The 14,960-nt window shown below is 27.7% G+C and overlaps 1 protein-coding gene across 1 annotated transcript; it reads right to left on the bottom strand.

The window, feature by feature from the left end:
• Positions 1-12,758: 12,758 nt before the first annotated feature.
• On the bottom strand, positions 12,759-13,393 carry LOC129318367 (disease resistance protein Pik-1-like; the record flags this gene model as incomplete). The annotated part of the gene is made up of 3 exons (XM_054963090.1): positions 13,297-13,393; positions 13,118-13,196; positions 12,759-12,916 (listed from the first exon to the last, which is right to left on the bottom strand). Coding segments are annotated over exons 1-3 (243 nt in total), but the record flags the coding sequence as incomplete, so codon positions are not given.
• Between the last annotated feature and the right edge of the window lie 1,567 nt (positions 13,394-14,960).

Here is a 14,960-nt window from a genome sequence, read left to right as displayed (position 1 = left end):
GAACCAACATCCTCTATTTTGCAAAATGATTTTCCCTGTGCTGGATTCATCGGTCCCGAGACTGAATTCAATCAAATTAAGTAAGTTCAATCAATCCTAGTCCTTTTGCATCACTGAGAATTTACTTACTCGTTTAGTTACGTTACATTATATGCAGGAGGCACCAGAAGGTGGTGAGAGGGTTTTTGAGAAATACAAGAGAAATGTTGGAAGAAGATGGAGAGATTCACGTGATTCACAAGACAAGTTACCCTTACAGTGAGTAGGAAATAAAGATAATAGCAAGAAGATCAGCTAGACTGTGTTTGAAAGAAAGAGCGCCATTTTCTGATTGGGACTATATAGGTTGTGACAACAAGAGAGGACATAGAGATAGATGCAACCAAAGCTTCTATGTGGGAGAGTGCTCCACTTTAAAGTTCATTAAAGACGATGCTAACATAAAACTCTCACTCGCAACATAAGATCTCATACATAAGGGTGAGACTTGCATCCATTATTTTAAAGGGTACATGTACGTACTTTGCAAGTGGGCATATAGCAGAAGTTTAATCTAGCAAAGCTGAGAGACCTGCCTTCCTCATAGCAAAGGGCAGTACCTTGCTAATGCACGCAAAGATTTGATCTCTCTTGGATTTTTATTGTGAGGGTAATTAGTACCCACATAGTGGGCACAATACAATTTAATAATTTTCTCTTTTCATCATTACGTAAATCAAGCTTTTAATTTGGGGTTAGATTATGTCATTTCATTTTGTTTTGCACTGTTTTGACGTCTTAGTGGTTTAGTTCGTCTCTAGTGTTTGGTTATCGCGCACTTGTATTGCTACTCTCAAGAAATATTTGAATTTTAACTATGACTTTTTTAGGGTTTAGAACTTTCTATGTTTCATATATCACTTGAAACAACTGTGTTACAAATGAGTATTAGAAATAAATAAATAATTGTTGGGACTAATAAATTAACTACTAGTTTGAACTTTGATGAAGTCCAATTAAACAACCAGAAGGTGAAATGATTTCACCATTCACAATCTAATTATATCACTCTGATAAGAAGTTTCACCCTAAGCAATTACATTTATCATATTTTTATTTTTTTAATTAATAAATGGACTTGTTAGACTTGGAGGAAAATTATACAAAAAAATTGGGGGCCGACATAATGAAAATATTTTGCTGATAGTTAGAAAAAAGAAAAGGATATCTATTCTTCGGTCATCTAAGATTTCAAGCCAAGCCCATTGGACCTAGATATTTAAACGCCTAATTAATTATTTGAAATAAATTAACAAGATTTTTATTTGGGTTGAATAGATTAATGACATTGAGATCCTTAAGCTTGTGGTGTATTTTCCTCATGAGAAAGTAACTTTGTTTTGTTTAATTACTTTGGGATATTGGCATTTTGACAGTAATTTATTTACTAGATTTGGGCTCTAAATTTCTTCATCGTCTGTTCGTACATTGAACCTTTTTATGTTCCCTCAGTGAACTTTTAAATTAATAGCTTTTCACTTTATAACATTACTGGTCATTGGTAAACTTTTTTTTATGACCGCTCTAGTTATTGCTCAACTTACAAGCTTAAGTTAGTGCCCGGTTGGTTCACTGAATTATAGGGAATGGAATGGAATGTAATGATGATTACATGTGTTTGTTTGGTATGTTATAAGATGAATATATTTTTTTAAGAAAAAAATACCAAAAGAATGATGAAATGTCTTTTCTACCTCTAACTATAAAAACAATTCCACCCATTTTCCTCCTTTTCCTGGTGATGGCTATCTGACAATATCACCTTCAATCTAGAAAATCAATACCTCATACTAGTACAGACCACATAAAGAAATATAATCAAACCTAAAAACCCACCATCTAGAAAATTAACTCAAAGATAATGAGGAATGGTAGAAGATGCAAATGAGGAGATGAGATTTAAGAATGGTGGCGTGAGAGGGTGGCGGCGAGGTAGGCTTCGGACTAGCAGCGCCAAGGTGGGCTTGGGATAGATGATCTATCTTTAACGCAGCAATCGTTAACGATGGCAGGCCTAAGTCGTAGCGGCAATGATGAAGTGATGCAATTTGAAGGTGGACGACAGTAATAACGTGGATGATTAGGAAGGTCTTGCTGGTGGTGAAGGAAAGGAGCATGGCAGCATATCTGATAGTAGATGATAGAGGCTAAGGTTTCTTCTTCCTCTTGCTTCTTGTTTGAGAAGTTTATTCAACAAAGGGAGATGGCAAGCGATCGTGTATTTTTCAAGGGCGATAGTGTCTTTTCTCTATCCTATAATCCTCATTCATATGGTCCAGTGATGTAATCTAAATGCTGTCATTTAAGGGAATCAGGATTACATGATATAATCCCTTTTACATTACCAAGTCCAACCAAACACTTGAAATAGGCTAGCTGCATCATGATTACATGTAATTGATATCCATGGAATTGAGCCAAACGAGCCATTAGCATTTTAAACACATCTAAATATCACATGCATGTAGAATATACATACATACATGTGTGTGTATTTGTAATTATTTATTTTTATATAAAATTTAGGAAAAATAACAATTAGAGAGTCATATGAACATTAATGATAATTACAAACCTTGAAGTATTATTGAAATCTTAATAACGGATCATAATTCTTACTTGCAATTAAACAATGTAAACGGTCAGTTGATAAATCAACAAAAAATACTTGGATTATTTGTAATGTTAATTAAAAATTTAGAAAAATTAGTTGTAAATCTTGAATTTTTGTTATCAATGTACAAATAAACCACTTGAAAAATCAATAAAATACACTTGTAGTGTGTGTGGATTAATGAGGATTTAGAGTTCAATCAAATCACTCAATTGAATACACAAAAAATTATGAATTTAGAGTTCAAATTTAAATTCATTTTAAATTATACTTCTTCCGTTCAAAAATATAAGGCATTTTTAACTGAATCTCACTTTCAATAAAGCAGCTACCTACTTTTAAACTAACCCTATCTTTTTATATTTATCCCTATTAAACACCTTATAAAGTCATTCATCAAAAGACTAAAAATGCCTTATATTTTTAAACATTTAACTCATCAAAAAATATCTTATATTTTTAAATAGAAGGAGTAATTCCTTTATAATTTCAAATCCCTCTACTCCCTAGTCCTTAGAAATTCTAATTATTTCAAATATTTTATTTTTTCATATTTTTACTATTGATACGCTTATGACTCTAGTATCTTTCCCCCTCTCTTGTCAATTTTAAAATATAAATAAACTTGTTATTTTTAATTTTTAATTTTCATTTCAAATCTCAGTTTATATCTCCTTTTCACTTGAAATTTTGTAAGCAACTCAAATAGAGAATTTTAAATATATGGATTTGAATTGTGAGAGTTGAAATGAAAGATTTTAATTCTAAAATTTAAATCTAAATGTTACCTTCAGATTATTTGTAACGGTAGTTAAAAATTTACGATAGTCAATTGTGAATTGCAAGTCTATCACTTATGATTTTTTTCTATCAATAAATTGATAAATCACTTATAATTTTTCTTGAAACTATTTATAATATTAGTCAATAATTTATGAGAGTCAGTTGTGATTTTTTATCATTGCTTGAGAAATCGATAAAAAGATATTTGAAAATTTTTGCTGCGTTAGTTGACAATATATGAAAGTTCATTGTAAATCTCAAGTCAATCAAAAAAAATAATAATTTATTGTAAGTAAGGATGATAATGTGTTATTAAGATTTCAATAATTCATGATCTGCAATTATCATTTTTCCAAAAATTTATATTATATATAAAATTTTATTTTGTATAATATAGATACACAGATGTCAACTTATCATATTACTTTTTTGTGACTAACTAAAATAGTCATGTTGTATATACTTTTTCCATTAAAAAATATAAGACATTTTTTGCGGAGTTGAATGTTAAAAAATGTAAAATATTTTTAGTCTTTTGATATGTAATTATTATTTTTTTTAAAGTGCCCCTATTGATAGTGACTTCATATTTATTATAGAATATTTAATAAAGATAAATATGAAAAAATAGAATTAGTTTAAAAGTAATAACTATTTTATTGAGAGGTGAGATTTAATTAAAAATATTTTATATTTTAAAATTGAGGGAGTATAAGTCATCATGAGTTTTGTTTTTTCAATCTATTTACTATGAGTTTTGTCTTAAATATGGCTGCTATAATATAATTTTTACACTGGAGTGATTAAAATAAATTTGAAACGGTGCAAAGTCCATAAATGTCCATTCATGTGAAGAATACGTGTCGAGCATTGGTTACTCGAGGGCACATGCGCGCATGGGGTCGTCGGTGGATCAATATAGCGTGTGTTTGGATTGAGGAGAAACGTGCGTTTTCAGCCTCATAATTGATTTTTTGAACAAAATATCCAAACAACAGAAAAATACAAAAATCAATTAAAAACACAAAACGCGCGTTTTTTGTTAAGCTCCTTCCACCAGATTTTTGCAAAAAATTTATCAAAAATGTTAGGAAAAATTACAAAGAAAGGCCCAAGAAAAAATTAAAAAAAAGCACATAATTTAATAAAAATAAAATTAAACTATCTTCTTTTCCCTTTTTTTTTCTTAACAAAATTTAAACTTTGTATATTCAAAAAATTAATATTTGATATTTAAAAATTAAATTATATAATAATTTATATAGTTAAAAATTAATTCTGATTAAATTATTCAAACAACTTCAATTCTGTTAAAATCAATTTTAAAAAAACAGTATACAAACAGATTGCATTATAATATAATCAATTATGATTAAATCTACTACTTAATCAATTATTTTCATAATCTATTATACCAAACTGAAATCCAAACGGATCCATAACTGGCAGTTTTGGAATTATATATGACTATGAATGATGATTGATAAGACTTTGATTTTATTGGCTTAGTTTTGTATGTACGTTGTGGAAGGGTCACGCGAGTGCCTTTTATTAATCATGTTGTCAAATCCATACATGAGGCTGAAAGGGACGTGAATTAAATTGCTGGAAGAGCAAGAAAATATCAGAGTTTCTTAGCATTGAACCCAGGCAATGTGTTAGATGGGAGGATGTGAAAGGGTGAAGCTGATGTTGGAGGACAAAGAAAAGAAGATGCAATTTGGTACGGGATATTGGGGATAGGGCTTACGTATGTCTAATGATATAATCTGCAATATATATCATTTCATGTATTTCACCTTTAAAAAATAAAAATTTTTAATTAAATCTTATTTTATAATAAAATAATTATTTATTTTTAAATTAATTTTAATTTTTTATATTTATTTTTATTAAACATCTTATAATAAATATAAATTTATTTAAAATAATAATAATAATTACATTTTAAAAAATTAAAATATTTTATATTTTTTAATATTTAATTTTTTAAAAAATATATTTAATTTTTAAATGAAGGGAGTAATTTCTTTTACATTACAGTAGACCAATCAATTAGTTATTAATTTGAATGTGAAAAATGTATCAGGATCATGTGACTCTCTTATAGATAATCGAACTGAACGACCCATTAAATGGTCAGTCTGGAAAAATGAAATGGGGATCAGTACACATTAATAATTATTTTTAATTTAAAAAGTTGTTTGTTAAAGATTAAGAATTTTATTAATGTTTCTCAAAATCATTCCTGGTGCATGATGATGTTATATATATATATATATATATATATATATTTACCATATAAATGATAATTTATTTTTTAAAAAATGATAATAATTGAAATTTATAAAAAATATTTATATACGATATTACATTTATATATATATATATATACATATATATAAAACAAAGAAAAACAATAAGTGCATGCGAATGAGCAACAGTGAGATACACACACACAATCTACCGTTAAGAATATTTCATTTAAGATTCAAAAATATTTTATTGTACTAATTAAAATCTGTGAAAAAATTTAAATAATTAATTTGCCCTCATAATCTAACATCTTCTTTTCCTCCTATTTTAAAGAATATTATAGTTATATTTATATTAATGTTTTTAAAAAATATAAAAATTGATAAACACAAATTATATTAAAATTAATAAAAATAAAAATAAATTATATTGATTAATTTATATTTCATTGTAATAGTTTTTCAATTATTTTTGGAAGTAAATTTATTAATTTATTAATTTTTTATTCATGTATGTTTGAAATATTATTTTGTCAACTTATATATTTAAAATTTTAAAAAAATTAAATTATAAAAATAATATAAATAAGTTTATTTATATTTAGTATTATGTTTTCTAAATTATATATTATAATTATCGTTTGTAAGCTTGGATGATTATTAAATAACATTAATGTTAAAGAGGGGTATTTTAGTCCAAAATATCTAATTTGATGGTTAATTAACTGTTAGGTAGAAATGGAATCTTTGAAATAGGGGGGAAGTAATTTTTATTTTAAAAAAGGTTTATATAAGTTTTAAAAATAAAAGGAAGGTTTCTATAATTACACGAAAAGCTAGTATATTGTTTAACAGTTATAAGGAAAAGCTTTAAACATATCAATTTACATTAATTACACGAAACTTTCCTACCTAATCAAGTGAAGAAGAAATAAAAGCCATCCATTAAAATGACTTTCAAATTGCAAAATTTATTCACAGTATGTGAACCCTACAAAATAATGACTTGTTTAATATTTGTCCACATTACAGCGAAGGCTTTGAAGTCAAGTAAGAAAGAGCCACCCAGTTTCGTTAATTTTTTCTGTCATTATTTTCCTTAACGTCATTTCTGAGTCATTCATATGTGAAGAAAATTCAACATGACCCTTCTTCAGAAAAGAAAAAAGAAATCCGTCTTCAAATATTTAGTTATATGAATACTTCCATCCTTACTTTTCTTTGTTCTTCAAACATACAAGCGTGCATTTTAGAAATAGTAAAGAAGTTTAATTCTATAACAATTAATTTTAGTAGAGTTGAAAAAAGGTCAATATATTTATATATCAATATAATAACAGTAAGTCAATAACATAATAGATAATCAAATCGTTGATTAAGTTGAAGATAAAAAAAAAAATCTGATCAGGATCATCTTTTAACAAATTGTAGAAAAAACATAGCCACCATTAATTTGCTCAACTTAATTAAAAAAACAGTAATCATATTATAAGGAGCAATCTTCCTTTAAACATGGATTACGCGCACCAAATTAAATATTTTCCCAGTCAACTAAAAAAGAAATTGAAGTCATTCATTTTTTGTATTTGATATTTATGTTAATAGAGAGTAAAAAAGAACCAATCACCCAGTTTCGTTCATTATTTTTTCTCCAGCAATTATTTTCTTTTATGGGTCAAGTTAATTATATTGCATGGGGTTCAAACTGAGCATATGTTCGTTATTTCCCTTCATGCGTGTTTGTCGGACACTCGGACCCAAGGAGACAAGTTTTTATCACCATTTACCTAACGTCTTGTCGGCAAAAAAAAAAAAAAAAATCTACCCAACGTCTTGCCAGTTTTCTAATAAAAAGAAGAATATTTCAAAAAATCCATATTCGAAATTTAGTAAATTATATGGTATATGAACATCAACTAACAATTAACATGTATGTGTTTGTTATATATCTATATGTACATATATTTACTTTGATGTAAATTATCAATTGGCAAGGAGTTAACAAAATTAAGAAACATAATAAATCAAAATTTTAATTAAAAAATTAGTTTTCCTTGGGCCACAGATATGTCAGAATTTCTGGGTGTTTTGTTATGAACCTCAAATGTGAATCCTAAGTTAAATCAATTTATTGCCACATTTTGGCTTAAAAACATGACTGATATATTTCATCAAGATCCTAGTCTTTACTCTTTTTCTTTTTTAATGTAAAGTTCTTTTTTTTAATTTAAAATAATGTCACATGATACCCAAAATCTCATTAAATTCTGATTAATTCAAGTTAATTCTTTAATATTGGCAAACAAAAAGTTAATTGTTTGACGGTAACGATGGTTGGTAACTTTCAGAAATAGCTTGTTATTAGAACAAATACCTATTTATTTTAAACACATTTTTGTATTGATACCAACTTAAACTCATATCATTGCTGGTAAACTTAAACTTGTATCATTGTTTTTAAATGAAAGGTAATTTCTTATTCTCTTCAAAACACGATATATATAGAAAATCTTCTAAACATTCAGTTTGGCCTAAAACATTGGACATTATATAGTTTTTATAATTGTTTTTTATATATATATTTTTAATTCATTCATTTTTTTAAAAAACATATGAATTAGATTTTCAATTATCATTACTTAAACATTCACATAAGATATTTAATGAGATGAAATTTTGTAAGTGATTAAGGTTTCGTTTGATTTTTTCATAGACCGTTAAATTATTATCAATACCTTACTTTTGAAACATTTTACAACACTTTTTTTCTTTTTTCTTTTCTATTTTTTTTTTCTTTTGATTCAAATCGAAAGACCTTGGCTTAATTATAAAGTCACATTATAAATGGAACCTTCGTCTCTGCATAAAAAATATGAAAATATTTCCTTTTTTTTGTCTATTTAATATATATATATATATATATATCTAGGGGGGATAGAGAGAATTATAAATGACTTAACATCCAATCTTGCTTTTAAAGCATTGAGTGTATCAATCGGTCTAAGGCACTGTGAAAATACCTGGTCATCATCAACCATCATCATATCGTGTAAGGTGGTGGATGACAAGAAAAAGTCATGTTTTAATCTTGTTTTGATGTAATCTTTTTAAGATTTTGAATTCACTTTTCATTCAAAAAAATTTAAAAATAAGGGTCAATAACAGCTAGGTCTCAAAAATTGAATAAATGACTCTAAATAAATTAATTGTGAGTATCAATTTAAATAATTACAAACAAAAATCTTATTATAATATAAGAGTTATATTTAATACTTAAATCCTTATCTATAATTGAAATTCCTATATTTATAATTATCTGGATTATTTTTTAACTTATTTTTTAAAAAAATTTGTTAAAAACTTAACAATCATTAATTCAATATTTTGAGACCTACTTTCTCCGTCTCCATATATAAGAAGTTTTTTAAAATTTTTTTATCTCCAAATATAAAAGGTTGATAGCATATGTTTTAATGAATGGACTATTATACCTTTATTAAATTAAAAAGAAAAGATAAGTACTTAATATTAATTTATCTTGAAAAAAGAGATTTATTTTTTATTTACAATAATTAGGGATAAAATTAAAATATTTTTATACTTTTAATCAGATAATCAATTTTCATTAATTTATGTGATTCAGTTAAAAAATGTTATATATAAGGATGGAGGAGGTAATTGTCAATTACCCTGAAAATAAAGTTAAAAATGCTTCATGGAGTATATATTTGCTTTAATGGTATAGTTAGTAATTAATTTATGATACCTTACCTTACATTATACTCTCTCTGTTTTTATTTATAAGAGAAAAAAATTATGTCACATAGTTTAAAAAAATTAGTTAATCATATTAATTATGTTTGAAAATAAAAAATTGAACCAAAATACCTTTCATTAATTATGTTAATCAAGTCTTTATTAATTATTTTTTATGACTGTAAATGATAAAATTATGAGGGTGATTTAAAATTTTTTATAATAAATGCTTATTAAAAATTATGATTTTACTTATATAAAAAATAAATTAAAAGTGATAATGTTTTTTTATAAACAAAAGCTGAGGGAGTACCTTGTATTACAATCACACACATATGAAAGCTCAAATCTCCCTCCCTCCCTATATAATTATACTATATATGATATAACTCTTGAATAGTCCCAAAAGCGGGAATTTCTCGAGCACTGATAAAGTATACTCTTTTTGATTTTATTTATAGGGCAGAAAAATTTTTTTTTATCCTATTTATAAATTATATTATTAAAGTTTCATTATAAATTTTTTTTTAATCTTCATTAAATGTTAGAGAGAGAAAATATATTATTAAAATGTGTGTATTTAATAAGGACAAAATTAAGAACTTATTAAATTTTAAAATAGAGTTAATAAATTTTAAAATTTTTGTTTAATATCTATGAAACATGTTAAAAGTGATTTATAAATAAAATGAGAAGAGTAATAAATATTTTTCTCTGGCTCGATTCATTAGCGCCCAGAAACTGGCGGTTTCAACAATCAATCAAAGGAAGCTCAATTCCCAGTCCTTTTATTTCATTGAAACTTTAAAATGAAAATGGAAACCTTTCGAATTCCGAGTACCTTCATCATTAGATAGTACTCATTAAGTGGAAGCCCGATCAACGTAAAGTTCCCAATACGCTTACTCCTGGGAATCGATGAGCGTAAGATTACATTACACTAAATACTAATTAATAGAGATTGACAAATGGATCCCTGTGCCCTCCTTTAGGATGCATAACATACCTTATAAATATGATAAAGAAATCATTCTTTTTACCTTATAATTAGAACTGGAACGGTATAGGAAATGTTAGTGTATTTGACTACATTCTCAGGTACTAATTACAAGGTAAAATTAACTAATTTCACAGTTCTTAAGAAATATTAGAGTTATTAATATCCCTAAACTTATAATAAAATATGTCTACTATCTAAGAATTAAAAGTTTACCAACAACTTGACTCAATTAAGGAGCGGCAAATTGTGAAAAAATATTAACAACTATATTTTTGTCCTGTAATTAGTACCAAAAAGTAGGATTTTAAAACTTCACCTATAGGTAGGAATGGCAGGACGTGTGTATATAACTTTACCTATAGGAATGGTCGGAGTATAAACTAATCCTCATTTTTTTCTTTTTCATTGCTGGTTGTAGTTGGCCTTTCTCGGCCTGTCTATATTTGAGAGAATTATATATTGTCAACTCCCTTACAATGATTTCAAATATCTTAAAATCTCATTAAATATATAAATTATTGTCAAGTCCCAAACCTCTTAATTGTTAATAAGTTTACGGACTTATTAATATTTTGAACAGTTGGTAGTAATAAAAAAGTCATCAAATAGTGTCTGTTGAAGCACATGAATAACAGGATGGAAGTGATAAAAATGACAAGGACTGACAGAATATTTTAATCAAATAAAGTTCATTATTAGAAAAACTGAGTAATTATATTGATGAAGGAAACATTCGCAAAGCCGAGTATTAAACTTAAAATTATAATTTTTAAAAAATAAATTATAAATATAAAATGCATTGATAAATAAAAAACCTTAAGATTTAAAAAGACAGAATTAAATAATAAAATTGAAAATATTCAATTATAAAAAGCTAAAATAAATTCGTAAGTCTTGATAGTACTCATCTCCCAATATTATATTTTTTTTTCCGAATGAACCCAATATTAAATTTTTATTGCAATTCTTCGTAGGAGCACTTTACGTTCCGGGCATTTATCTCCACCCACCTATTTATCTATCCATCTATCTCTGTCTCTGACTTTACTCGCAGCCCTTTCCATGTGCTTTGCAATGAGCTATTTGAGTTTGAACCCCAAACATAGCTTTGGCCATATCTCCGTCAAGCTCTCCGTCAACTTCGGCGGAACAAACAGTGACAGCAACCCCAGACGGCATCCACCGCTACCTCCACGGATTATGATGGCAGCAAGTGCAGACACAGGAGGCGACAACAACGTGCGTTTTGGCTCTACCGCTCTTCTACCCATTTTTTCCCGTCATGATATTAATGGGACAATGGACTTCTTACCTTCCAAGTTAGGTTTAGACCACCCCAAGTAAACCAAACAGGGCCATGTATAATCAATTAGCATGTGGAGGTGCAGAAAAAATTAAGAGAAAATTACACATAAATCTTGTGGAGTAGATTTATTTATAAATAATTTTCATGAAATTCAGAAATTACAATGAAACCTCTTGGAACTTAAGTATAATTTAAAATTAAAATAAAAAGATAATAATGCTCCTATTAAACATATATACATTACATCAATCAAATAATTTATAACTACTTCATTAATAATTTACAACTATAATTTCAACTTTTTATAACTGTAATTTCATATATTTAATAATTAAATTAATTACTTTAAATATGAAATATGTGAAGTTACAATTGTAAAAAGTTAAAATTATAATTACAAATTACTGATGAAATAGTTGTAAATATTTTAAAAAAATGTTAAACTTTGTTAGTAACATATGATTGTTTAACTATTGGATTTGTAAAATTATAGTTATATTAAATGGGAGAGACTTCATTATATTTATAAATCTTATTCTACTTGTGAGGTTTCTCAACATAAGACTTATAATGCCATCTCATTTGAGAGCTAACGTTTCTAGCAATATTCTACAGCATTCTTATGCTAGTTAATAGGCTAGTTTTTTTTTTTTTCCTTTCCAGATGAACTCTCATTTTAGACTTATGCTCATAATAACAGTGTGTATGAGTTGTGAATATGAAATTCATTCCTTCCAAGAAAAAAATGAACACGGATTCATACAATCTTATTATTTGTGCGCAGAATGAAAACTTACAGATTGGACTCAATTACGTTGACACTCATAATATAAGAGAAAGTTATCTGAATCTGATCTCTCCAATCACATGACGGTGCAACTACTATTGTCAATAGGGTATTCACAAACAACGTAGGGGGGGCAAGGGGGACAAGGAGGCCTATAATAACAGCAAGGCAATTCCTGAGGCTTCTTCTCTTCCTTCTCTTCTTCTTCTCTTCTTTTTTTCTTCTTTCTTCTCTTTCACTTCTTCTACACTTACAATGGTGGCATGGCCGAACTTCTTCCTCAAATCCTTAGCCAAACACACCGAATCCACATCTTCTCCGACCACCACCACTCGATCCCTATCTGCTCCTTCTAGCGCCACCGAATTCACCCGACCTGCATGCATAATGTTCACAAATGATTCTAAACAATAAGTCTGTCCAGCTGAATATACATACCAGATATACAAGTACAATGTTTACGAAAACTCAAGAAAGAACTAGATTTTTTGTGCCATGTCTTGCATGAATTATTATATACCAATTGATAATCCTAGATCGAACTGAAAAGAATTTACTTCATCCATGCAAGAATCACCTGTAGCCTTTGACGCGATTTTCAGGGCCTTGCTTCTGCAACTCTCACAGCTCAGGGGCACCTGTATAACTATCTTCCGCTGCAATGTATTAAAACTCAAAGTTCAGTTATTTATGCACCTCTCGTTTGACGAATACAAAACTATAAACAAACATACACAAAATTATCATTGGTCTCACCTTCATGCTTGATAAAGCGTTGATGCTGCTTGGCACAAGCAAAACTTATAATCAAGCCCGTCTTGGTTGGGCTTTGTGCTTGACTATAAAGTGTTCGATGGGTTTCACACACACACACACACACACACACACATTTATACGTGCGCCGTGCGCGGTTGGAATATAAATTTGTCATTTACACACATATTTATACGTGCGCCGTGCGCGGTTGGAATATAAATTTGTCATTTAATTGGTCCACAGTTGGTAAATTAATGTGGACGTGCCAGCGCGCCAGACACGGAAGCCATGTATTTATTATAAGACTCATTGAATCAAGCTACTTGCTCTGTTTTTTAAAAAAAAAAATCAAGCTAAACTTGCTAGTGTATATATATTTATCAACGTCAACCACGATAAAAACTTCCATGTATTTATACATTAATAATTAATAATAACCAGTTCCCAGGAATTAAAAGGAGTTTAAAAATGAGTTAATCCATTTATCTACGACTTAATTAGAGTTAATTTTGTCATAATATATGTTTCAATATATATATATTTATATATAATGTGTCGGTTGACAAACTATCCTTTTAAGTTTTGTCAACTTCTTTAGGGGAGAGTCAACGAATTACTCTTCCTAAACAATATTAATTAGATTTAGATCCGTCTTGCAATTTCAAGTACAAACACTTAAAGTCAGTAACTTGAGGCTAGATCATATAGTAAGGATGAGGTGTGGTATGGATAGAAAGAAAACAAAATTAGCCTTTCAATTATAATTTTTCAAAGTAACTAAAGTTATAAAATTAAAAGAAAAATTAAAATTTGAATATTTTAAATAAAATATTATTTTTTATGAATATTTTACACTAAATATTAAAAATCTAAATTCTTACTTCTTAATTTTTTGACAATACATTTTACCTATTCAGTTATATTAATTTGTTATAATATAAAGCAGACTTGCTAATATCCTAACACAACTTGTCTTGTGAATTTATTAATGGAACTTGTTATCAATATCTTTTACATATTTAATATCGTTAGTTTGTTAAAACATGAAATGTATTTGTTAAAATCCTAACATAACTTGCTAAAAAAGGGAAGGGCATTTTAGTCATTTCCTATTAAAATATATTTTCAATGAATTTCTTCGTTTAAAATTAAATCCTTACATAACTCCATTATTGAAATTCTCTGTTTTATTTACTTTTCGTGTACCAGGACGAGCGAGAAATATTTCATGAAAAAACTAAACCCATACGCTTCAGTTTGTAATAGACGCACACATATATCATAATTGATTTATTTGAAAAATTAAATTTTGCACTCTAGTGGTGAGAAAGATCCCCTCAAGGTCTGGTCAAATTTGTGGTGCGTTATTGTATATATACAGTTCACTAGTCTACTAGCTAGCCATAAGACATATGTAACAAGTTCGTAGAATTAATATAATATATATTGGAAAATCAGCATTCACAAACGGTGTGATTTGTTTTATATTTTATATTTCAAATTAAATATTACTAATATTAATATTAAGATTAATATAATTTGGTCAAAAGGGAAAGGCCCATAATTTAATGGCATGTGGGTACTTAATGCCAGCCCCAAGCTCCATATTGCTCACCTAGTAATTTCTAGGCTTCATCATAGCATGGAAAAAATGCCAAAATGAT

This window comes from Prosopis cineraria, unplaced genomic scaffold (assembly GCF_029017545.1).
Source record: "Prosopis cineraria cultivar Desert tree isolate PC_DT_omini unplaced genomic scaffold, ASM2901754v1 PC8, whole genome shotgun sequence".
In the NCBI taxonomy this organism is placed as follows: domain Eukaryota; kingdom Viridiplantae; phylum Streptophyta; class Magnoliopsida; order Fabales; family Fabaceae; genus Prosopis; species Prosopis cineraria.
Note: the sequence above shows the minus strand (reverse complement) of the source record. Positions and strands in the feature narration are given on the sequence as shown.